Source organism: Chiloscyllium plagiosum, chromosome 2 (genome assembly GCF_004010195.1).
Source record: "Chiloscyllium plagiosum isolate BGI_BamShark_2017 chromosome 2, ASM401019v2, whole genome shotgun sequence".
NCBI classification, from domain to species: Eukaryota; Metazoa; Chordata; class Chondrichthyes; order Orectolobiformes; family Hemiscylliidae; genus Chiloscyllium; species Chiloscyllium plagiosum.
In genome coordinates this window covers 70544743-70571636 of record NC_057711.1, presented here as the reverse complement: position 1 = coordinate 70571636, position 26894 = coordinate 70544743, and the positions used below count along the sequence as shown (strand labels likewise).

General features: G+C 39.4%; 1 protein-coding gene across 5 annotated transcripts in view; it reads right to left on the bottom strand.

Moving 5' to 3' along the window:
* LOC122560750 (casein kinase I) overlaps nucleotides 1-18618 on the bottom strand; it is a 174105-nt gene extending 155487 nt beyond the window's left edge. For all 5 annotated transcript variants that reach the window (XM_043711783.1, XM_043711793.1, XM_043711802.1 and 2 more), the window contains exons 1-2: nucleotides 18578-18618; nucleotides 15547-15616 (exon numbers count right to left, since the gene is read on the bottom strand). In XM_043711783.1, coding sequence (XP_043567718.1) covers nucleotides 15547-15610 — 64 coding nt within the window. In that variant the 5' untranslated portion in view covers nucleotides 15611-15616; nucleotides 18578-18618. The remainder of the gene's footprint in view (nucleotides 1-15546; nucleotides 15617-18577) is intronic.
* Between the last annotated feature and the right edge of the window lie 8276 nt (nucleotides 18619-26894).

The window sequence follows — 26894 nt, the reverse complement described above, 5'->3', positions numbered from 1 at the left end:
CTCCTGTTCCCTGGATGCTGCCTGACCTGCTGCGCTTTTACAGCAACACATTTTCAGATCCTGTCATTTGTACCAATCTTATAAGAATTGAAGAATTTAACTCACCATGAAGTAAACTAGAAATGGCCACAATTTCTGAAGAACTTTAATCAGTTCCTTGTTTTTGCTCACAGAAGTGAAAACTACACCAAATTTGCAAACTGCACATTTGGAGTGAGACAAACAATAAGGTTATAAATGTTGATACTGTTTATTAACACATTTAACATTCTGGAAAGGAAATCATTAAGTCTTTAAAGTTAAACTATGTTGAAATTATTGGTGCCAAATTTTCATTATGGGCACATTCAGATAAGGCTTTGATGTTTAATACCTTTTGAAAACCCCCTTACTTCTTCAGTGTTCACTGTGTGCTGGGACAGGAGTCATTCACACTATACAAAAAAAATCGCTGGATAGAGTTCGAAAATCCAAGTCAGGAAAGAAGACTGGACAGGCGAGAGATGACACCATCTGCTCGGACTCTTACCAGTTCTGCATTTGGGTCCCACAATTTGGGTCCCTGCATTGTGGGCGGCACGGTGGCACAGTGGTTAGCACTGTTGCCTCACAGCGCCAGAGACCCGGGTTCAATTCCCGCCTCAGGCGACTGACTGTGTGGAGTTTGCACATTCTCCCAGTGTCTGCGTGGGTTTCCTCCGGGTGCTCCGGTTTCCTCCCACAGTCCAAAACTGTGCAGGTCAGGTGAATTGACCATGCTAAATTGCCTGTAGTGTTAGGTGCAGGGATAAATGTAGGGGAATGGGTCTAGATGGGTTGCGCTTCGGCGGGTCGGTGTGGACTTCTTTTAATATAGTATACTGTATTCACTGCTCACAATGCAGTCTCCTCTGCATTGACAAGACCAAACACAAACTAGGTGACCACTTCGGGAACACCTCTGCTTTGACTGTAAGAATGACCCAGACCTTTAGGTTAGGGCCTGTTTCCACACTGTAAGTAATCTAATCTAATCATTCATATTTCACATAATGTCTGATCTCCTGAAGTAAGGAAAGGAAATAATAGAATTTTTCCCCTTGAACACAGAACATAAAACTGGACAGCACAGGAATAGGCCCTTCAGCCCACGATGTTACACAGAAGGGGTAAACCCTCCTGCTTAATTTAATACCAGCAACACAGACAAGATTTATCGCACGCAATAATCTGTAAAGATTCAACAGGCTAAGAACTACTTAAAGTAAAAATTAACAACTTTATTTCTTAAAGTATAACAGAGAATAATTAACTAACAACTATTTCCAATTCTTTACTCGAACCTGTTACCTTCCCTTCTATTCGTCCGATAAAACTCTCAATTAAGACTTACATAACAACACTTCTTATCTCAAAAACAGGCAGCTTTCGGTTCTTCAATTTGGATCTTCCTATGTCTTTTCTTTTTCTTCGGGATTCTGTTTCACAGGTTACTGATCGATAGAGGTACCTTTTAAGAGAGCTATTTTATGGGCAGTATGCAGATGTCGTTGCCTTGGCAGTTCTCCTCTCAACTGTTCAATTTTCCCCAGTCTTATACCCCCAAAGCATCGGATTGTCTCATTGGCTTTTAAGATTGTCAATATACTAAATTCAAACTGGATTGGGAGTTTGGTATTTTTCGGAGCATAATTTAAACTGATTGGCCTAATTCAAATCTGTTTTGTTGTTTCCAGGCAACCAGCTAATCAAGTTGTTCCACCAAATGTTACATTATATATTTTTTTCAGAACACTTGGTTCTGTCAGGTAGTTTTGTTGTTTTTAACTCTCTTAAAAGGTATGACACACCCACATCATCATAATACTACCACTCTCTGTGTTTAAAAAAAAACTTGCCCCTCACATCTCCTTTGAACTTTCCTCCTCTCACCCGAAATGCATGTTCTCAATATTGACTATTTTTCTTTAGCTGTGCCTGCTGACAGTGTTTCCAAGCAGGTAAACAATGCCACTATTTCTAACAAGACCCACGGAATTACACCTAAATATCAGCCTATTTAGGTTAAACTGCATCTCTGTTAAGAGCCGTCAAATATCCAATCAGCTATAGCGACAGTGCTGCAGCTGGATCCTAGATTTCATCCTCTCTCAAAGATCAGGTTTTTCCAATTATTGACATGACCACTTCACGTACAACGTATTTGTCGACTCCGATGTCAATGGTGCCAAAGTGATCAATGTTCAAAAAGAAAACTTAGGGGGAAAAAAAAAGAAAATTATTTGTCAATTGGAACATGCGCTGCAAATTCACGCAAATACAGGGAGAACCTTAATACCGTGATGATCAACATCACTGGAACCAAGCAGAGAGGAAAATCAGACAAGTAAGTGTATTGCATGCCTCTAATGTAAGAAAATAATTGAACTGGGTCATCTCAGATTCTTAGTGCACAAGGTTTTTTTGCAGGCTTCACTCAGATGATGTTGACTGACTAGTCATGAACCCCATGCACATAAAATGTATTGAATATAGGTGTTAAAATTGAGCCATGTGCAAAATTTAAATTGTTTGGAAATTAAGTTTCCGACTACATATTTTCTCCAATAGCTGTGCAAAGTCTTCATAGGCAAATCAGAGAATGCAAGAAATTCATTATTTTAACATGCAACAACATTTCCTCCTGTATTTAAACACATGATTGAAAATGCAAGATATTCAATGTTAAAAGATCAAGTGCATTAGCTGGGAAATGAACAGATAAAGTCAGCTATTCAGGGCTTATGCCCGAAACGTCGATTCTCCTTCTCCTTTGATGCTGCCATTTTTAAGCTCTGATCCCCAGCATCTGCAGTCCTCACTTTCTCCTATTCACATTAGTGCAAGTTGTTTTGCTCTGTCAAACAAGAAACTCAAAACTAAGTGAAAAGGAAGCACCCATCTCTTCCTGTACTCAGTACTCATATCTTGGTATTTGTACAATATCTGTGCAACTATTGCAGGTAATATTTTTAAAGAAGCAGCTCTTTTGAAGTGCGTGTGTTGCTTATCAAAAGCTTGCTAAACAGAAACCACATGATGATGCATTCATGAAGAGGAGAAAGTGAGGTCTGCAGATGCTGGAGATCAAAGTTGAAACTTTATTGCTGGAAGAAGGGCCTGTGCCCGAAACGTCGAATCTCCTGTTCCCTGGATGCTGCCTGACCTGCTGTGCTGTTCCAGCAATAAAGTTTCAACTGCATTCATGAAGAGGTTAACATAGCCTTCGGTTACATTGCCAACACACAGAGCAATGCAGAAAAAAAACACTATCTTTGTACAACACCTGAATATGGAACACAAGTAAATAAGTTAGTCTGTTACATCCTGAGCGTTTGCATGATAATGGCCTATTTGTATGTTCATTCAGCCTTAAGTCAGTTAAAATTAAAAAAGGAGGCAAAACTGATTCAAGACGGTATAGCAATCTTTTGTCTCTCACTCCCAACCTAAAAAAGCATAAAAGTGTGGATTTCATTCTTGACTTGCAATTTCTTTTACATTTAAAATCCCATTGACCTAACTGGTCCGAAAGGCCTTCTTTCTATCTGACCAATACTTACTAATTTCAGTCGTAACGCTTTCAACTTTCCTCTGGTACCTCACCATCTCTACCACTTTCCCAACTTCACTTTCTCACTCTGAAACTGAACGCTTGCTAGGAGCGAAGGCTTGGGAGAGGGGCTGCAGAAGCGGGAGAGGGAACAAATCCTCCTTCTGACTCGAGGTTGTGTGTGAAAAGATCAATGAACTGCAGAGACCCTGGTGGGTTAGGAGAATTGGTGGATTTGGTAGATCAGGAAAATTGGAGAAACAGATGGTGAGAAAGAATTTGTTTCTAAAAATAAACAAAACTCAGTATTCATCTTAAAACAAAAATGGTAGCAACACAACTGGTAAACACCCCCAACTTGCCAACCACTTTAAACACAAATATATAATAAAAACATGCTTTAAATGGGGGTGCCTATAAAAAAAAAACTACATTTCTTTCTGGAACGTAGGCATTATAAATGTCAATTTGCTCTTTGCCAACTGTTCAGTCAAAAGGAAAATCAAAACCACTTTTTGCAGAGTGTGCAAAATGCTGGAATCAAGGTTACAAATACGAATTCATTTCACTGTAGGCCAGTAAAAACAGTACGGACAGATCATTTACTTCAAACCACACTGAGCTCTCCCAATGCAAGTGGTGCATGTTCCACATAGATTAAGAAGAAAAAAAAATCAAGGAGAGTAAATGCTGTCTGAAAAAGGCACTTGTTCTCTGTAAGACTGGTGAATTTAATCTTTACCAACTGATGAGGATCTTCTTTCCACGAGCTAAACCAACTGCAGCTTTTAACCTTCTGCCCTAAGAATGGAACCAAAAATGCAGCTAATAAATCAAAAGCATCATGCAAGGGCAAGAATGAAAGTGAGCAGCTCTGAAAATTCTTTACGCAGTGGAGGTCAGGTCTCAGCTTCAAACTTCTGAACTGAGGTTTTCCCCACTGAAAAAATCTCAGTACAAGTTCCTTGAGCAAATCAATGACTGAAGTACCAATACAATAATTCAAGATGAACATACTAACTCAGTGTGAAAACATACTGGAAGTTCTCTGTCACAATGGAAAACAAAACTGGCCTGTCTCAAAACTGTAATGTTGGATTTTGGGTAGCAACCACCGACAATTTGGACTTGACCAGAACTATATCATCTTCAAACAAACAATTCTACAAAACTTGCAAGGAGTAAATCCCTCTTAGATATTGGACACATCCCTCCCTTCCCTCCAAAGGTTGGCACACTATTGAACATCTGCAAAATTTGCTCTATGAATACACAAGTGACAATATTATGATGCCAAACTAAAAGACAGAAAAGGTAGCATAAACTCACACACCACCTTCCCCCCTACATCAGTTGTATTCTTCCAACTACTCCAGGTGAACATTAAAATCATTCATCAAATGATTTTCCATGTACCCACAGAAAATACAATTGTTTCACGAATATCAAAGAGATTAAGAGTTTCATTTGAGCTGTACAGACTGAACTCAAGATGTTCTGGTATTTCAATAAAAATATCTGAGTGCTCATGTTTTGTTTAGAACTCAGCAAGATTAGAAATGCAAATATTATGGTGCCTGGCATTCTTCCCAATCCTATCTGCCAATACTGTCATGGACCACTCATATTACAAGGCCACTGAACTTACTCTGCCATTGAAGAGAATTTCTGACAATTTTATTTGTGAAGTTTCCTATTTTCACACAAACAAACAATCTTCATATCTTTTCTAAATAAAACTACTATCATTCACAATAAAATATGGAGGCATTTCACCTTACCATGCACTTGAGCTTTACTTCACCCCTGCCTCACTGAACTTGCTACCCCAGCAACCCTCCATCTAGACCCCAACTAGGAATATACTGACAGCAGGACACTTGACCCTTTGGGTCAGCTCCACTATTCGGTAAGATTATGGCTACTCTGATTTTAACCTCAACTCTACGTTCTTGCATATCCCGATAAGTTTTCATACCCTTGGTAGTCAATAATATATTTGCCTCTGTGTTAAATATTTAAAGACTGTGTATCCACTGCCTTTTGAGGAAGGGAATCCCAAAGACACTCAACCCTTAAATAAAATAAAGTTGCCTCGTCACTGTTTTAAATAGGTAACTTGTTATTTATAAATTATGAGCCCTAGGAGACATGTTTCCAACATCCATTTGGTCAATTCCCCTCAGGATCTTGTATGTTCAATTAAGTTACCTCTGAATCTTCTAGACTCCAGGGACACAGTTCTAGCCTGTGAAGCTTTTCCTCATATGGCAACTTACTCACTCCAGGTATTAGTAAACCTCTCGGAACTGCTTTCAAGACATGAATATAGTTCTGTAAGTACAGTGACCAGTATTGCACACAATGCCTCAGATTCAGTCAATAAAAATGCATTCAATCCAGAAGACTCCAGTTAACTCTATAGTTTGATTAAAACAAATGTATGACAACTCAAATTTTTTTACCTTTCCCCCCAGTCACCCTCTGCACCCTGATTCCATTCACAAAACATTTGGTCAAAACATCCAACGTCATCATACTGGTTGCTCTCCTACATCAGTCTTTTCAAAAAGGTTCTGCTGATAAACAGCATTATAAGTTTCAGATAGTTGCTTGTTGTATCTTCCTGCTTTCTGTGTTACTTTAATTTTAGATTCCTGCATAATCACTCTCATTTTTCAAATAACAAAAAGAGCAGCAAAAGGCCATTCAGCCCTTCAAGCCTTCTTTGTTGTTCAATATTAACGTGGCTCATTGTCAAAATCAACATGGCATTCCCACTTTCTCTCCATATCCCTTGGTGACTTTAATATCTGGAAAATTATAAATCACTTTCTTGAATCTACTCAGTGACCCTGTCTCCACAGATTTCTATGGTAGTGAATTCCATAGGTTGGGCATCCTCCAAGTGAAGAGGGTATCATGAGACTGCAACCCTGAGCTCTAGACTCACCAGCCAGGAGAAACATTCTCCCTGCATCTCATCAGTCTTGCTCTTTTAGAAACGTAAACTTTTCGATCAGTTGCCTTCTCATTCTTCTAACTCTAGTAAATACAGTGAATACAAACTTTGAGTGAATACAAGAATAAAGTAGATCATTTTATTCTTTTCTTTATATTTCTACTGTGTACAGGAGCAACTCTAAGCCCAGAAGCAAGTACAACTCCTATCCCCTGCAGGAAAGTGAAGTACTTTAAACATAACCATGGCAACATTATGTTTGCATCATTCACAGTCTGCACAAAGCGCTAGTGATGGACAGAGTGAATATGGACTCCAGTGACTGAAGCTTCAAAAAAAACTTCAGTCCTGAATTATGTTAAGCTGAGTGCTGTCATCATTCTATCCATCCAGAGTGTTCTCCATCACACTCATTATTTAAAACTTGCAGATGGAGGAGAGATGGTAAGCTAATGAACCAAGAATCACATTATCTGTTGCTGGAAAAGCGCAGCAGGTCAGGTAGCATCAAAGGAGCAGGAGGATCAACGTTTTGGGCATAAACCCTTCTTCAGGAATAAGGAGGGTGTGCCAAGCAGGCTAAGATAAAAGGTAGGGAGGAGGGACTCTTAATCTCTTTGGAGGAGGCCACATCGGGTGCAGTAAATGATATGTGTGGAGGTGAAGGTGATCCTTCCATATCCGTCAGAAATTACCCTTCTTCAGGAATAAGGAGGGTGTGCCAAGCAGGCTAAGATAAAAGGTAGGGAGGAGAGACTCTTAATCTCTTTGGAGGAGGCCACATCGGGTGCAGTGGATGCAGTAAGTGATATGTGTGGAGGTGAAGGTGATCCTTCCATATCCGTCAGAAATTCACCTGCATTGGGGAGACTATCACCCTCACCTTAACCTCCTTCTACCTATCATATTCCCAACGCCCCTCCCCCAAGTCCCTCCTCCCTACCTTTTAGCTTAGCCTGCTTGGCACACCCTCCTCATTCCTGAAGAAGGGCTTATGTCCGAAACATCGATTCGCCTGCTCCTTTGATGCTGCCTGACCTGCTGCGCTTTTCTAGCAACACATTTCTAAGCTCTGATCTCCAGCATCTGCAGTCCTCACTTTCTCACATTATCCTGTATCTTCCCTGCTCTTGTAATCAAGGTAATGTTATGACTGCTCTCGTCAAGCTCCTTGTTAACAATAGCCTCCATGATATTTCTGGTGAAAATTAGCAATGGTATTGTCACCACAATCAGGGGAACAAGGCTTTATTTTGTTGCTCAAAATGTTATTCATAGTACCTGTGATACAGATGCAATCATGATCCCTGTCAGTCCAAGCTTCAATATTATTTAAGACCTCTTACACAATCACTAGAAAAATTGTGAACAATATTTGAAACATATATATCATCAAATAGATCCTTTTCTGACATTACAATGGAAAAAAACAGAAATTGGGAAGCAGCAAAAAGGAGGCTAGGCCAAGAAAGTTTTCCCTGAGAAAACACTGCCGCGAGATCTTGATGCTACAATAAAGTGGAACCAAAAGAGAAAATGCTGGAAAATCTCAGGAGGTCTGGCAGCATCTGCAAGGAGAGCAAAGAGCTGACGTTTCGAGTCTAACTGACCCTTTGTCAAAGCTGCCTACAATGAAGTGGACTTTGAACAAGCAAGATACTTTCCTATTGTCTTATGGTGTAAGCTTATGTCACACACTGGAGCATTTTTCCTATACCCATTAACCATTTTTCAAGCTTCTTGGTGCTATTCTCAGATGAATGCTGCCTTCCTGTAAGATACATCTGACACTTGCATGGCATTCTGCCTCTACATCGTGTCTAAATCAAAGCTGTGATGCCTGGTGTCAAGTGACAACCTAATTGAAGCATTAGTGAACGGGCTATTGATGGATAGATGCACACCAAGACTCCTTCCACCATTTTAATGATAACTGCAAGGAGATCAACAGGTTGGTAATTACATTAGATTTACCCAATTTTCTGTGGATCAAATATAACTGGGCAAAGTTGATATGACCGAATTGTGTCAGTGTCACAATTCTACAGGGACAGACTGGCTGGGAGTATCGAGTTTTCTAGCTCTGCTGTAATAGCCCGAGGAATTAGAGCTAGAAAGTCACCAAACAATCAGCACTTTCTTTATATCATTTAAAATGTTATGATATCAATAAAGATCTGACAACTTTTGCTAAAAGAAATTGAAACACCCAGATCATTAACTGGAAGAATAATACAAGATTTAAAATTTTAGATCAATAATAAAAACAGAAAAGGCTGGAGAAACTCTGCAGAATTGGCAGCCTCTGTGGAATGAGAACCAGTTAAATGTAGTTCCAAAAAAGAATCATATTGGACTTGAACTTTAAGTTTCTTTCCCTCTCCACACATGCTGCCAGACTTGAGTTTCTCCATCACTTTCCATTTGTACAGGGCAACCGCCATATCCGCCAGTCCGGTTACTGTGGTTTCAGTTTCACATGGTTTATCACGGTCCAAACATATTACAGGGAACCTTCCAGAACCAGGGACCAGGCAGCTGCTGGGAAGGTAAATTTTCCATTTAAAATGGATGAGTTTGCTACTATCTGCGGTTTCAGGCTTCCGCGGTAGGTCTTAGAATGTATGCCTTGTGGGTACGGGGGGGGGGGGCGACTGTTTTTCAGATTTCTCATATCGACAGTACTTTGCTTTTAAAAAATAACATCCACTATACAAAAGCTGAACAAAGCAAGTGCTCCTAAGATGGCACTGTATTCCATCAACACATACTGTAAACCAGAAATTCTCAACGGAACACTCTGTTCTACTTTTATATCCACCAATTGTTCCCTGATATTTTACAGAATCTTGAGGACTTCCTCATATCTGCTGGGGCTCAAATCAAGGTGTGCCACAACTCCCATGGGCACAGAATGTACTTTGTGTAGGTCACTCTTGGTGGTGATAATCAAAGTCTCCCACACAAAGTACATTCTGTGCCCTGCTTCCCTCAGTGATTTCTCGGAGGAATATAGACAGGAGGCTGACTTGGGGGAGGTGGCGGGGTGGGTGGCTAGCAGGTGGTAAATCAGCACAGGTTTCTTGAAATTCCATTTGACCTAAAGCCATAAGATCACAAGGGATTCAAAACTGAAGAAGATTCTGCCGGTCTCGCTCACACATCTCGATTCCAAGGAGTCGGTTTCACACTTCTGGTGGAATATTAGTGTACAAAAAGCCCCACATATTGGGAACTTTACCAACATATCCATAGCAGTGAACCACAAGAATAAATCAACATTTTGGGTAATTGTTTGGATTTACGAATTAATGCATGAGTAATAACTTGAAACTTATGAAATGTGTTTTATTCCAAGACATTTCTCACATCACAAAAGAAGCAGTCTCACTTCAGATACTCGCTCAGTCTAATGGGCTATCTTCTCTCTTCCACACATAAGCTGAATATTTATAACCTAATTAGATTTTTGTACCTGCAAAAATACAGAAACATAACCAACACTGACTGGATAGAATAGCTAAATCAACTGTAAGAACCAGTGTCAACTTTTTTGAAATTTCATTAGAAGATGGGAAAGCCTGGTGTGCAGTTAGGACAATCAGAGTCATCATTTATCAGCAAAAATATTTGCTTTCACGAATAAAGCTGCTGAAGGGAAGTTCATTACTTCTTTGATTAAAAAAAGTGTTTGTTTTTTTTATTTAGCAATGGTAGAAATTTCAAGAAAACTCCAAGATACTAATTTGTGGAGTTCTATTAAGTAGTATTTTCAAACATTTTTCCCCAAACAAGGAAAAAAATCCATGTTGGTTTATTAAGGTAAAAGCTTCCAGTTAACAGTTCCTCTTTGGACTTTAAGAAAAATTCTTTAGTTCATGATGACTATTGCTTCAAGTATTAACTATACACAATTTCTATTGCATCATTGGTTATACAAAGTTAATCGTTCTGTGCAAATATTCCACTATCACATTTGTTTGTAAGCAATTAATGAAGCTGGAATATGGTGGTATAATTCACCCGAATAAATAAAGATTGTTCAAGTTTACGAAGTTGACAACACTGCTGCAACCATTTTCAACTCGAGGCAAACACAATCCAAATAGCCAACCTTTGGACAAAACTAGATCTATTTAAGCAGGAATAATAAATCTCCTAAAAGAGCTTAGTCTTAAAATAAAACAGTGAAATCCTACATTTTACAATGTAGTTGAATTTGTAGCAAAAAATTGTGTGCTGACCTCCACAATTTTCAAACTGTTATCAGTCACTTCCTATTTTCAGATTTTCTCTGCACTAATTCATAGTTATTTCCAGTTTGATCTGTACATAATGTCAATGCTTAGAACATAGCCATACTAATTCTAGTGGCACTGAAAATGAAATGAAAAGAGAAAGAAATAATCTCTTTCTTCCTCCACCTCTTGCCTCTTCTTTCCAAGTCCTACATGTGTTGCACTTGCTATGTCTTATGCCAAGATTTTGCAGCCCAAGTGCAGAGGGATTTGGGTGGGGATGTGGGGGGAATGATCTGTGGTGACTGACTCTCCATCCTACAACTGTGAAAGCTTGCTTAGATCAAATGCCCATTAACTAAAGAGTTGGCTGACGAACCTTTTGTAGAATTGTGGATTTGAACGTCAACACTCCACAGAAACAGGCTGGCATCTTCTGCATCCCAGAAATCATGACAGGGTTGAGGCTTTCAATAGCATGAAGAGTGTCTTTTATTTCCAGGTCTTGCCAGGAGGTGCAGGTAAGTGGTAAGGGTGGAGGAATGGCTTTCACCAGCCACCCAGTTGCCTGCCCAGTTTGAGGTAAAAAGAGTGTTTCATCCCCTTCCCTACTCACCTATTGTACTCTATGCTACTTTCTCCCCACCCCCACCCTCCTCTCATTTATCTCTCCACCCTTCAGGCACTCTGCCTGTATTCCTGATGAAGGGCTTTTGCTAGAAATGATTTTACTGCTCCTCGGATGCTGCCTGAACTGCTGTGCTTTTCCAGCACCACTCTAATCTAAACTCTGGTTTCCAGCATCTGCAGTCATTGTTTTTACCGAGGTAAAAAGAGTTCCAACTTCACCGGCAGGTCATCAGTCAGGAAACTGGCGATCTTTCTTGTCTTCCTGTAAGGCAGGTAGTTGGGCTGATAGGAAATCAATGCTATGAAGAGGCTGTCAATGGACAGAGGTCCTTGAGTGTTAGCAAGTCAAAAAGGTACCCAATTGATTAATGGGCACAGAAGCTCCTAGTATTGAGCTAGTGTCTGAGACTTCAGACAGATCTAATGGACAAGGAATTGTTGAAAGGCATATCCCCTAATCTTCCTTAAACAGTACTGTGCTTGACCATTTCTTGAACAGCTAGTAACAGAGGATCCCATGAGAAATGTGTTGCAGTGCCAAGTACTGGGCGTGCATGTGTGCGTGTGTGTAGGGGTGGGTCTTACAGACAATCCACTCACCATTGCTGAAGATTCAGGCCTATATGGAACTGCCAAAACCTGGCTTGTAAATCCCAAGCCAAACTCGTAAAATTCAGAGTTTTCATTTAAAAAGGTTGCCATTCTTTTTCAAAAATAAACCAGTACAGAGGAACAACCTTTTTTAAAAAAACATGGTAGCATTTAAACTGACCACAGTTCTTTACAAAATCTATAGTGCAGCATCTGAAAACCTTTACAAAGAAATTTTGAAAATCATAACTTTCATACAAGGATCTACGCTCTCACTAGTCACATTGGCTGAAAGAGCCACCACCTTATAAACAGAGATCTAATCCAGGCGTCTCAACTTAATGCAATAATGTATCAAAAATACAGTAGATGCAACATTATAACAATAACACAAAAGGTGAAGAGCTTCGTGCCCACTCAGCCTATCCTATATAATTGCAATAAATTGTGTAACACTATATGTCATAGAAATTGAACTGGACAAGCCATATGAATAGAGCAGCTACAAGAACAGGTCAGAAGCTAGGAACTCTGCAGTGAGTAAATCATCTCCTGTCTCCTCAATGTGCCTTGTGAATTGTGGAATACTCCCCACTTACCTGGATGAGTGAAGCTCCAACAACTCAAGAAGCTTGACACAATTTAGGATAAAGCAACCCACTTGATTAGCACTGCATTCAACAAACGTTAACATTCAATTCCTTCCCTACAACACCATACTCAGTAGTAACACTTTGGACCACTAACAAGGTGGCACTACATCAACACAATGAGACTGCCTCAACAGTATTTCCAAACCCATGACATCTCCCACGTAGCAGGACAAGGGCATCAAATGTGTAGAAATATCACCACCTGCACGTTGCCCTTCAAATTACCATAAGGAGTGACCATAAAATACAGGAGCAGAATTAGACCATTCAGCCCATAAAGTCAGATCCACCATACAATCATTGCTGCCATGTTTCTCAAAGCCACTCTCCTTGCATTGTCCTCATAAGCCTCGATATAAAGTAGTTTAATAATTTACGGCTTCAAATTGGAATCCACTGTGCAGAGGGATTTAAATTTCTATAGCACAAGTCTTAAAATGTTAGTATTCAGGCACAGTACATAACCATGATAGCTATTGGGAAGCTATCCTTTATTACAAAAGGAATAGAAAACTATGATCCTTCAGCTATCCAGGCACTGGTGAAACCAAATACTGGGGTACAAATTTCGTCTCAAAAAATAAGGAAGGATATAAATCTGTTGCAGGCAACTCAGATGAGTTACTAGACTGATACATGGAATGAGTTGGTTGCCTTGTCTTTTTGAGGATAGGTTTGACTGGAATTATGAACAGTGAGGGATGACTTTATTGAGATGCACAAGATCCTAAATGATATTGTCAATGTGGAGATGGAAAGAAAGCGAAAAAATGTAGAAAAGCACGAAGCAGTTACCATTAGCGAAGTAGCATGGAGGAATTTGAAAAATAGGGAAAAATAAAGGAGGTGAATTGTCCCATATGTCAACACAAAGCAGAAGGTATTACTGTTATTACATGACTGCTAAGTGAAAATGGAAAAGAAGCCACTGAAAACCAAAAAGTAGTCCCTGGAATATTTTTTTAAAAAGTCCTCAAGTGGAGTCTTTTGGTTTTTTTTGCCGGGGTAGCGTGGGAGTTGCAGATTAACAAACTTCCTGGGCAAACTTCACATCAGAAAAATCCTAACATTTCACAGTAGCTCATCATTTTCCAAATGAGGTTAAATGAGACTCCAAAATCTCAACATGTTTGAATGTGGCAATTGGCATATCTGCTTTATTCACTTCAAAGTAGGCTTTGTCCATGGGAAATCATGTCTCACAAACTTGATTGAGTTTTTTGAACAAGTAACAAAGAGGATTGATGAGGGCAGAGCGGTAGATGTGATCTATATGGACTTCAGTAAGGCGTGCAACAAGGTTCCCCATGGAATAAATGGAGAACTAGCCATTTGGATACAGAACTGGCTCAAAGGTAGAAGACAGAGGATGGTGGTGGAAGGTTGTTTTTCAGACTGGAGACCTGTGACCACTGGAGTGCCACAAAGACCGGTGCTGGGTCCTCTACTTTTTGTCATTTACATAAATGATTTGGATGAAGCAAACCTTAGCAGGACTTGTACACTTAATGGTAAGGTCCTAGGGAGTGTTGCTGAACAAAGAGACCTTGGAGTGCAGGTTCATAGCTCCTTGAAAGTGGAGTCGCAGGTAGATAGGATAGTGAAGAAGGCATTTGGTATGCTTTCCTTTATTGGTCAGAGTATTGAGTACAGGAGTTGTGTGGTCATGTTGCAGCTGTACAGGACATTGGTTCGGCCACTGTTGGAATATTGCATGCAATTCTAGTCTCCTTCCTATCGGAATGATGTTGTGAAAACTTGAAAGTTTTCAGAAAAGATTTACAAGGATGTTGCCAGGGTTGCAGGATCTGAGCTATGGGGAGAGGCTGAACAGGCTGGGGCTGTTTTCCCCGGAGCGTCAGAGGCTGAGGGGTGACCTTATAGCGGTTTGCAAAATTATGAGGAGCATGGATAGGATAAATAGACAAAGTCTTTTCCCTGGGGTTGGGGAGTCCAGAACGAGAGGGTATAGGTTTAGGGTGAGAAGGGAAAGACAAAAAAAAAACCTAAGGGGCAACCTTTTCACACAGAGGGTGGTACATGTATGGAATGAGCTGCCAGAGGAAGTGGTGGAGGCTGGCACAATTGAAACATTTAAGAGGCATTTGGATGGGTACATGAATAGGAAGGGTTTGGAGGGATATGGGCTGGGTGCTGGCAGATGGGACTAGATTGGGTTGGGATATCTGGTCGGCATGGATGGGTTGACCCGAAGGGTCTGTTTCCATGCTGTACATCTCTACGATTCTAAGTACTTTTATCAATTAATTAAAATTGCACTTTGCTTCAAAAAAGCTGCAACTAAGAAATTATCAAATTGACACTTTTCAAAAGGATATGATCCAGGCTGGCCATTCACAAGGAGTCAAGGAGATGAAAATTAAAGCAAACAATTAAGTTAAATCAAGTGGTAGACAAATGGTATCATGCAGAGATTCTCTTGAAATAATTCTTATTGCCCACTTTCAGGTTGAGTTAGTGTCAGAACATTTTGATCATGGAAATCAAACAACGTACATAGTGGGCAAGTCACACTGGTCAATAAAACTCACATAGACAAAATACATTTCCATATTATATCCATTGTTTGAAGTATTTTCCAACATGATCAAACCAAATCGCAACATTTCAGCAGACCAAACAATATGATCACACTTGTACAAAAGCTTTAATAACTTCCATATTAACTGGTGTTTGTTTCAAAAAGTATTAAAATTTGGACTCTACAAAGTTGCTGCTCTTCAAACATAATTAAAATAAAAACAAATTGTTAATTGTTTCTATCAAAATCACACATCCAAAAGTTAGCGCACTTTTCAAAAAGCAAGATGTCAAATGCTCGTCTTGAATACTCACCAACCAATAAGAAATATTGTGTGAAAATCAAATATCTGCATTTACCTCCAGATCCCAATTGTTTGTAGAACCTATATTCCAAGTGAAGTTGTGGTGCTCTGGACTTCATAGGTTCCTAAATGTGAAAGTAAAATGTTAGGTTAAGCATGCCAGAAGGTAAACCTGCGGATAATGCCAGTATTTGTATTACATTTTGTTACACCAATTATTCACTGTATTTCACAGAAAAAATGCAGTGACCTATAAAATAACTAGAGCACTGGGACATTTTACTACATGAAAGGTGGTTCAGTAATTGCTGTTAAGTTCAACATCAATGTAGATAAGTCTGTACACAGATTGTTTAAATTTCCCTGCTAATCCTTATCTTAATACTAATAACACTATGATAAATTGAACGGGGGTTTTCTCTTACTTGCAGTTATCTAGATATTACACATGGTGTTACAAAACTCAAAAAATCTCATGACATTATTTTTATTTTTAGAAAAAGACCATGTGTTAATCAAATTGACGAGTGTATTCAGGATGCACATTTCGGCACAGCAGATCCTCCATAACTTCAGTGTTGTATCTATAATTGAGGGCCAACAGGAATTAGAGACTCTCATATTGAAAAAGAGTAGTTAGCTGCTACGTCATTGTCATTCGCTTTGTATAAATCAGTGTTGATCAGTACTCTTACCCCAGTAAGAGGTCCAGCTTGCACACAATATTGAACTACAGATTTGAATTTTATACATTTTTATTCAGCCTATGTGGCTGATTTTTGAAAATCCACACCATGCCAGCAATCCCATTAGAATTGGGCTCTGCATTCACTCGATCACATTACTGCACTTGATGTAGTGTTTATAAAGAGGTTCTTATAAAGTTATCAAAAAAGTAACAATTTCATAAATGTGCACAACTAAGCAAAAATTTTCCTTTGCTTATTGCACACATTCTAAAAATTTGACATATTGTCAATCTCTAAAATCATGAACTGAATGTGTCTATTACCACGTATAATATTTCACACAGGCAGAGTAAATACTTTAAGGCTGACCACAAAAAGAACAGTTCACTAATATGTATTGTGTTTGTTAATGGAGGCAGAGGGGGAGGGGAGGAGACGAGACATTGGAAAAAGGTTTTAATGAAGAGAGTTTGCAGTTAACTCATGGTTTGCAGCAACATGAAGCATCAGTTCAGCATTTTTATGTATGTGCAGTGCCCACACTATGCTTACTATAAACGATCAACATCAACAGTAAATAAATAGCACAAAAAAAATCAAATCCAAACATTATGAAGACATGACTGTGAAGTAAGTCGTCAGCATGGTAGCTCAGTGGTTAGCACTGCTGCCTCACAGCACCAGGACCTGGGTTCGATTCTAGCCCCGGGTGACTGTGTGGAGTTTGCACATTCTCCATGTCTGCGTTGATTTCCTCCCACAGTCCAAAGATGTGTTGGTTAAGTGATCGGCCATGATAAATTGCCCACAGTGTTCAGGGATGTGTAGGTTAGGTGCATTAGTCAGAGGTAAATGTAGAGTAATAGGTTAGGGGAATGGGTCTGGGTGGGATACTCGGAGGGTTGGCGTAGACTTGTTGGACTAAATGGCCTGTTTCCACACTGTAGGGATTCTATGATTCACAATTTCTTCCCTTTTTTCTGTTAGCAGCCCAGAATACAAGTTATCCAGGCTTCGAACTGGCCCTACACTTGCTCTAACTATCCTCTTGTTCTTCAGGCATTTATGAAACATCAGCAGGAAGGCAAATCCAGCATTTCTTCCTGCAGGAACTGTGCCAGAAAATCAGATAGTAAACACAGAGGATAAAATTTCCCAGCCACAAAATGTTTCCATTAAAATGGACAGCACAGTTACTCAGTAGTTATGATTTGGAGGTGCCAGTGTTGGACTGAGGTGTACAAATCACACAACATCAGGTTATTGTCCAACAGGTTTATTTGGAAGCACTAGCTTTCAGAGCGCTGCTCCTTCATCAGGTGGTATTGAAAAAGACCTGGATTGTTTATTAAGTCTCGCATCTTTTAGAATGAGCATGTTGGTTTCAGTTCTTTCATATGTAAATCCCACAACTTTTTTTTTTAAAAAGTACATTCTCAAGTGAACTTTAATAGGTGCCATTTTGTCTCAGATAATGCATTGAAGGTATGAGGTGCCCTGCATGAGGTTGTCTGTGCCTGAATGTTCAGACTGATTCTATTTCTAAAAAAAGGGATTTACAGAATCTTACATGTGTTCATACAATTTTTAAGCAAAATAAAATATAATTCTGCAAGTACAAATTCTTTCCACAAACTTATGTGTGTGTGCGCGCCTTCATGTGTTTGGGGGCAGGGGGAGGTCTGTGAGAGGGTGCGTATGTGTGAGCGTATGTATGAGAGAGGGTCTGCGTGAGTATATGGGTCTGCAGGAGTGTGTATGCGCGCGAGAGAGAGAGAGAGAGAGAGAGAGAGAGAGAGAGAGAGAGAGAGCGCGCGAGTGCGAGATGTGTAGTGCAGTTAGCATTGCTGCCTCACACAGTGCCAGGGACCCAGGTTCAATTCCAGCTTCAGGCAACCCACTGTGTGGCATTTGTACATTCTCTCCGTGGCTGCGTGGGTTTCCTCCCACAATCCAAAGACGTGTACATTAGATGAATCGGCTATGCTAAGTTGCCCATAGTGTCCTGGGATGTGCAAACTAGGTGGATTGGCTATAGGAAAAGTAGGGTTACAGGGATCGGGTAGGGGGGTGAGTCTATGTGGTATGCTGTTTGGCAGGTCAGTACTGACTGGATGGGTAAAAATAGCCTGATTCCACATTATAGGGATTCAGTGTTTCTATTCAAACAATTCTGAATAAATATTCAAGTAACATTCCTAAAAGCTAATTTGACACTTAATGTGGACATCTTGAATAATGTAAGCTGAATGTTTTGATCATTTACCTTTTAAGCTTAACTACACAAATACTTGTGTTACTTGCACTTCACTGAAGGAAATTCAACAGTTAAATAGGATTTACTATGAAATCATTCACTACAGCAACTAAATACAGCAACAATAATTTCTGACTTACCAGTTTAATTGCCACATATTCATTTGTGTACAAGTTTTTACCTTGAAGAGAAAATGCAAACAATTAGATTTATTTTATATTTTATCAGTGTTTTGACAGTGCAATAATTTAAGCACAATTATTCTGCCATACAAAAATTCTGCATTCTTTAATACTGCTACTAAACAACCACATCCATTTTAATTGGTGCATTTATGAAACACTGGATAACATATTGCGAGAAAATTTATTAAGTCAAGTGTGAATAAGTTTTGTAAAAATATCAATCGAATACAGTTACACAGAAAAGATGGAGAGGATGCTTGTAGAATATTAAGAGCAAAATCAAATTTGAACTTGCCCGTTGCTCTTCCTGGTGCACCTGCACAATAGGAAGAAATGCCATTGTGAATGTTTCTAGCTTACTTTCCTTAAAAGTGTGGTTAGCTAAGAACAGAAAGCAGACACTCTAGTCAGAGTGTGAGTCTGTCACTCTGACAGACATCAATTTTCATTTGAGACAGATACGCATCACAAAAATAGCAAAATCTTAAAACATTTCACAGATATGCATTTTTCCCCCTCCCTGGCTGTCATACAGAAGAAAGAGTCCAAAAGTACTATCAAAGAGAAGAACTTTAACAATCAGATTAAACAAAATGGAGCACTAGACAGCCAAACGTGGAGCAAAAGAAAGGGAGACACACAAGACAAAAGAGAGAGAAAGAGAGAGAGAGAGAGAGAGAGAGAGAGAGAGAAAGGAGGGGAGGGGAGGGGGAGGGAGTGAGAGGGGAGGGGGAGAGAGTGAAAGGAAGGAGGGGGAAGGGGAAAGGAGGGAAAGTGTGAGAGAGAGAGTGAGAGAAGGAGAAGTAGATCCGAGACAAAGGGAAAGTTAGACAAGGACAGAAAGAGATTTGTAAACAAATATATTTTGAAAAATAATTTTCCTGAACAAAACCAAATGTGATTAGCTGCATTTTTTTTTATTATAACACACTCCCACAAATCTTCTGCTGTTGCAATCTGACTCATCAAGTTCCATTCACCGACCATCCGTGTACTTGCTGATCCACATTAGCTCCCTGTTAAGCAATGCCTCAATATTAAAAGGTTTACAATTAAAAATAGAATACTGAAGATGGTGGAAATCTGAATGCTCGAAATACTGATCCGGTCAAGCACCAACCATGAAGAGCAAAATACACTTCATGTTTCAGGTCTGTAATCTTTCATCAGAACAGGACACAGTAGGATCAGGTGAGTCCACTCAGGTGAATAAACATTAACAGGGTCTGTCGAACAACAACTGTGATAGAATTTCTAGGGCCGACAGATTCAAGCACCAGTTCCACATGCCAGTGCTCAGGCAGCAGTGGCTGTTTTGGCACATTCTCCAAACAAGCATTAGGGTATGCAACCCATCCAGCTACTGATTTCTTTTAAAAATTAAAAATCAAAGCATTCCTGTTCTTTCAAGTAAAGCCATTTGATGTTTGGACAAGGTATAATCTGAGTTGCTGGAGCCTCGCAATCACAATGTCCTCTCACTGCTGGGGCCTGAACCACACCTCAGCTCCTTTTTCCATTAAGGGCAGGTCATGAGCCCTGCGTCTTGGAACTAAAGTGCAAGCTTGGTCGGCTGTATAAATGTTCTTTCCACTGTGTTTCTTCAAGGTTCTGCCCATTATACGTGGTTTTACTACCTGGGAAAGGGAAAATTGTTGGGTTTTCAAGACTGTGGATAATCAAAATCAGCATAGGGCAAGGCCATTCTTGTGACTGTGTGGAGTTGTAGTTGAATGGGATGAATGAAAATTTTGACTGTGTCTCAGGAAGCTTTTAAATGTTATGGAACTCCTCTCTAGGCTTCGTAGTTTGTTTCAGGGCATCTTAGTGAACTTGTGTACATATCAATCTAAGGCCATAAAGCACTGAAACATTGTGGCCCATTATCACAAATAAATACACCCAAGATTATGTGAAGAAAAGCATAGCTATCAAAGACATTATAACTGTTTTCAAAATTGGTCAATTAAGCTCCTCAACCTCGATCCATTTGAATAATAGTTGACCAGGATAAGAGAAAACATTCTTGGAAACTCTTTCAGATCAAAGTCAAGGCGTTCCATGGTTTGGCTGGAAATGAGAGATGAGGAAGTTTATCCTGCTCCTGTCAGTGTTACAGGAGACAAAAGGAGGCACAGTTGGAGACCATGTGTTCAAGAAAATGACCTGCACATGGATTACCCTTGCTAAATGTGATGGACATAATCCAGATGGGGAAGTCATGAGAGCAAGGACCTCACATCATAGACCAGAATTCATCAATAATACTGACGTACCAGAGGAGATCAAAGTACTGCCTCGGGAGAGAGCTACTGCAGACATACTCTGGCTAGCGATCAAGATAGAACTGTCAGATCTGCACAGTTTCATCATCACACAACTGAATTTCATTAAATTCCTGCAACTCTTTATTGTGGCTGATAAATGGTCACTGGTTAAAGTCACAAAGATCTCTACTTCCAGGACATCCCTCTCATTCTTCTAAATTCCAGTGAATATACTTGAGAGAGTAAAATTCACTGGTAGTGCGAAAACTTATCAGGCGGGATGGGCTATCTGAGGTATAAAGTTAAAGTTAAAGTTATTAAGTCATTAAAACATGAGAGATGGCGGGGCAAATGATGTGCTGCAATTGCCAAATGTTGGAACCTCTAGATGCCAGTGATATTCAGGACAAAGATCATTGTAGCAATAAACTGTGACAACATGAACTTGGGTTCAGAGCTAACATATCAGCTACGATCTTACTGAATGGCAAATCAGACTTGAAGGGTCAAAGAACCTAATTCTCCTCCTAAAGCATATATTCATATGCAAGATAATGGACAGAACAAAAGATTAGAATGCTGCCATTCCAAATTGTGGGAAGGGGGTAGGGGCGAGGAAAGCAATCCTTTTATAGGAAAATCTAAAATGAACAGCCTTAGCTGACCAAACTAGCCAATAATTAAAAGTTAATGTATTAGAATAGAATACATTTAAGAGATACAGTTGTAACACTGACTAAAATTAGCACATGCTGCAGAACAGACAGAAAATAGAAAAAAAGGATGAACCTCAAAAAGAATTTAAATTATATGTTATACTGGGACATGTGAATAAAAGACTTTTAATGATAGATTTTCCATCCACAATTTTGAGTAGAATAGAAAGATTAGTGGGAATAGCTAATTGTTTATTGGGGATATTTCGCCTCATTGAGGCAGCAAATGGTAGAAAAAAGGGAATAGATTTCTAAAGTGTCTACCCTTCCTCAAACAGTGTGTTAACATACCTTATATGGGGCAATATATTATTAGATATGGTTACGAGTAATGAGTTAGATCAGGTAGACATGTTTGTGTGGCCAAGTTAGAGAGCCATAGAGCTGTACAGCATGGAAACAGACCTTTCAGTCAAATTCATCCACGACGTCCAGATATCCTGAATTAATCTAGTCCCATTTACCAGCATTTAGCGCATATCCCTTTAAACCACTCCTACTTATATACCCATTCAGATGCCTTTTAAATATTGTTATTGTACCAGCCTCCATCACTTCCTTTTACAGTTCATTCCACCCTCTGCATGAAAAAGTTGCCCCTCAGGTCCCTTTCAACTCTTTCTCCACTCACATTAAACTTGTACACCTTAGACTCTCCTCCCCTAGGGAAAAAGACCGTGGCTATTCATCCTATGCCACTCATGATTTTATAAACTTCTATAAGGTCACCCTCTCAGCCACCGATGCTCCAGAGAAAACAACCCAGCCTATTCAGCCTCTCCTTATAGCTCAAACCCTGGCAACATGCTTGTAAATCTTTTCCGAACCCGTAAACCTTTGACTACATCTTTCCTGTCGCAGTGAGACCAGAACTGAAAGTATTCCAAAAGCGGCCTAACCCGTATCTGATCACTGCTCCCAATAATGCAAGGTTTAAGAATCAATTAGAAATTAAAACAGTCAATACAAAAGTAGAGCAACAGCTTGGATTACAGAGGATTTGAGAGTAATGTAGAGCGAGTTGGTGGAGGTGAAATGAAAGACGTTTGCACACAGGACTGACACAGCAGCCGGACTTTGATTTCTCTTTCTAAATTATGTTGCATATGTAAACAGCAAACATATTCCATCAAAAAAGCAAGACTCGATTTCAGGAGTTATGTACAAATAAAGCATTTAGGATGCAATTAATATTGAAATGGACTGTCATACAAATTAAACGTAAAATATGAAAATACAAGGTTAAAATCTGAATGAAGAAAAAGGCAAGGTGGAACGTGAAGTGTCAAAAATATCAAAAGAAACAACAAAAATATTTTACATTTATGCCAGTAAAGCGAGCTAAAACCAAACTGGGGGCCCACGCGAAAATGATTGTTCAACTCGCAAGACTATGAGCCAATATTTTTTAAGATAATGAACAATTACTTCATATGAGCCTTTAGTAATGAGCGAAAAAAGGAGCAGAGAAGTCATGAACCCAAAAGTGACTGAGACAAAAGTGTGTAATATCACACTGGATAATGAAAAGTGTTGGATAAGTTTGTTTGGCTAAGCAAGCTAATGTTTGTTAGTTAAACAGGCCTAATGAATCATGACCTCAGATCCAGATGTTGATAAAGAAGAATACTGTGAATGCTCAAGAAATACTTTTAAATGTTATCCTGCTATAAAACTATATAAATTCAAGTTATTGTGTTTTTGTGAACATAGATATGTGCCAGGGGACCCACATTCTTACAAATAAGGACAGCACTAAGCTGGGTAATTAGAAGCCTATTAGTTTAACATCTGCATCATGAAGTATTTTACTCTCTTGAATCCAAAATGGATTTTTGCCCACTAAATAAAAGAGAAATGATTTAGATGTGGACAACATGGACATCAAAAAGGATCATATTTGATAAATCCCAATTCTTTTGGAGATTAACTACATGGAAGGTGAAGAAAATGTAGTTGATGTAATGTGCATGGACTTTAGGAAAACCTTAAATAAGGTATTACATGGAAGTTTATAAAAATGAATGTGCAGGAGAGTAAACTGAATTTAGGTGAGGAATAAAGTTTCTATCAAAAGCCCTTGGAATTCACTGCATATATTCAAATCACTAAGACATACCCAGTGAGAATCATGTCAAAATGTACAAAAGCTAAAATAGATGGCTTGTTATTTCTTTAGACAATAAAATGTCACTGCAAAGGTAAATAAAACTGGGGAAATGAGCAAACAGGACAAATGCTCAATAGAGTAAAAAGTGCTGCATTTTTTTTAAAATTCAGTCACGGGACGTAAACATTTGCTGGCTGGTCAGCATTTATTGCCAGTCCCTCTATGCCCTTAAGAAGTTGGTAATGAGTTGGTTTCTTGAACTGCTACAGTCCATGTGCTGTAGGTAGGCCCACACAATGTGAATTAAGGAGAGAGTTCCAAGGTTTTGATCCAGTGGCAGAAGGGACAGCGAAATATTTCCAAATCAGGGTGTGGAGTGGCTTTTGGGGTGAGGAAAGAGAAAAGATTTGCAGGTTGAGGGATTCCCATGTATCTATTTCCCATGGCCTTCTAGGTGGGAGTGGTCATGAATTTGGAAGGTGCTGCCTCAAGTTTCTGGTTAAAAGTACCACCAATATTTAGAATGCTGAACATGCTTTCTGTAAAACAGCAAAGATTTTGAAATACAGGTTCAGAGGACATTGAGGCACATTTATCAAAATAGGCTTAGAATACAAAAGTCAAAAGAAGGTACTAACAAACCAAACTGAAAGTTGAGGTGTTCACGCAATGCTAGGTTTCAATAAGAATAATGGCTTTGGAAAGAGTGTAATGCAGATGCGGACACATCTTATGGAGTAATACGACATGTTTGAAATCATGAAACAATAAAACAGAGCAGCACAGACTAACAGCCAAATGTTCTCCTTCTGTGTTGCTAATGTTCTATGTTTGTCAGCAAACAGCATCCGATATTTCAGGGATCAAAAAACAAAATGCACAGATTCAAGACAAATACAAATTAGATTAGAAAGCAAGAGGAAATTCTTCAGAATTGTGATGCTTCCTTTCCAGAAAATTAAGTGGAAGTTAAAAGAGTTATTTTAAAAACAAAACAGCTGAAATCCAAAGGAATTATGAATTGTAAAACTGCTCCTTTCATACCACTTCCCACGTTCAAATGGTTGCAGTTGACTCCACTGAAATTAATCAGAACATAAAGTGACCATTGAGTGTGAGATATTCCAAAAAAAAACCATTTTTAGTGCTGACACTAATTATGTTACACAATATTAATCTACAAGCAATGTCACTGCTGACTTTTTGGTCAGGAATTCAGCAGCAGTATAAACAAACAATAAAACAACATCAAAAATCACTTGCGCATAAGCCAACATTCAGTGTTGTATAATGTACTGCTTGTGCAAAGCTTTTAATTCATTAACTTAAATTATCGCCACCCACTACCACCTCCAGCTACTGCCTTTTCATTTCTGGCATTTCATCCGCATGTCATATTGTTCAAAGCACTCTTTCCACATGTGGAAAGTCACAGATTGCTAATCTGTTATTGTCCTGTTAGGTCAGTCACAGCCCCCTCTGTTCAAATCTGTACTGGCATGAAAATTTCATATGCCCACTCTTACTTTGTTGGAAGCCTCAAAGCATATGTAAAATGATGTATTATTTGCTATGTTAATACTATAAAGAAATCTTGATAATGTTGCATTATGTTGTACATGATAATAAATATCTTTAGATCCAGAGTCATTATTACCACTTCATTTAATTCACTTGGAACACTCAAAAGTTAATTGTGTTGGCAAGTATTTGCAAAGGACAAGTACCATTACTGGTGAGCACTTCTTCACAGAATTGCTTCTCAGCGTTAATCAACATTTTACTTTCATTTTTAATTGGTTCTGTGGTGATCTGTAGCCAGAGTCAGGTTTAATGCAGACTTCGATGCCACTCAGGATCTCAGAGAATCATACAGTATGAACGCCCACATAACAACAGAGAGTTTGTCTTTTGTTGTGTGATCATTTTCTTACATTTCATTCACAATTGGTAGCACCTCCACAGCCTCCAAACAGGCCTCAATGACTTAGATGTGCAAGTCTCTTTTTCTGACGCCAACAAGGCTGCATCTCTATTCAATGGAAGAAAAAGTAAAGGCATCGTTTAAATCAACTGGATTTTACAATGCTCAAAATTTACTTTCTGGAATTAATTACTCTGCTGCATTTATCGCCTCCTGCGACTTATCACTTCCCGGTCAGAGATTGATGTTGCTGGGCCAAGTTCAAAGACCATTTTAATGTATTTTTTAAAAATGTGGACTGAGAAAATAAAAATTAAAAAATCAGGCAAAACATACTACTTTAAACCTAGTAAAGTGAGCAAAATGTTTGCAGTTTAAAACCAGGTTATTGGAACAGAGTTGTATCTACAAGCTTGCCTTATTAAAACAGTGACTGAGCATTCCAAACAGAATGCCACTGTCTGTGGTTGAGCAATTTTGCCGAGAGAGAGGCCTTTGATTAACTTTTCAATTACAATTAATTGCTGTGGGCTCATCAGGGCCCAACACAGATTGTTTCCTGTGTCTAGCCTTGGGTGTAGACTACACTAAAGAAACATTCAGACTGCAAACAGAAAGCATCCTTTTCTTGGCTCTCCAATCTATGTGGAGAAGTAAAAGAAAACCACAAGGAGCGAGCAACTCTTCCCCCATCGGGAGTTGTTCTCTCTGCAAAATCACCTGTTGAAAGGAAAAGCAGAGAAACCACTTTCAAAAGAACTGGAAAGGCAAATCCTCAACCAATGAATGGAAGACAGAATTCACATAACCACAACTTCATAGCATTAGCAAAGAGTTGGAAGGAGTCAAAAGAAAACAACCCACATCTACAATCCAGACCGGTGCCACAATTACACTTCTGACATTATTTTTCTTTCCCACCCACAATACTTGTGTTTTGTCTTTGTGTAGAAAGTGAGGACTGCAGATGCTGGAGATACCGTACGACCCAGATGGCGTCCTTCTTCAAAGACCGCAATTTCCTCCCAGACGTGATCGACGATGCTCTCCACCGCATCTCCTCCACTTCCCGCTCCTCCGGCCTTGAGCCCCGCTCGTCCATTCGCCACCAGGACAGAACCCCACTGGTCCTCACCTACCACCCCACCAACCTCCATATATATCGTATCATCCTTCATCATTTCCGCCACCTCCAAACGGACCCCACCACCAGGGATATATTTCCCTCCCCTCCCCTATCAGCGTTCCGAAAAGA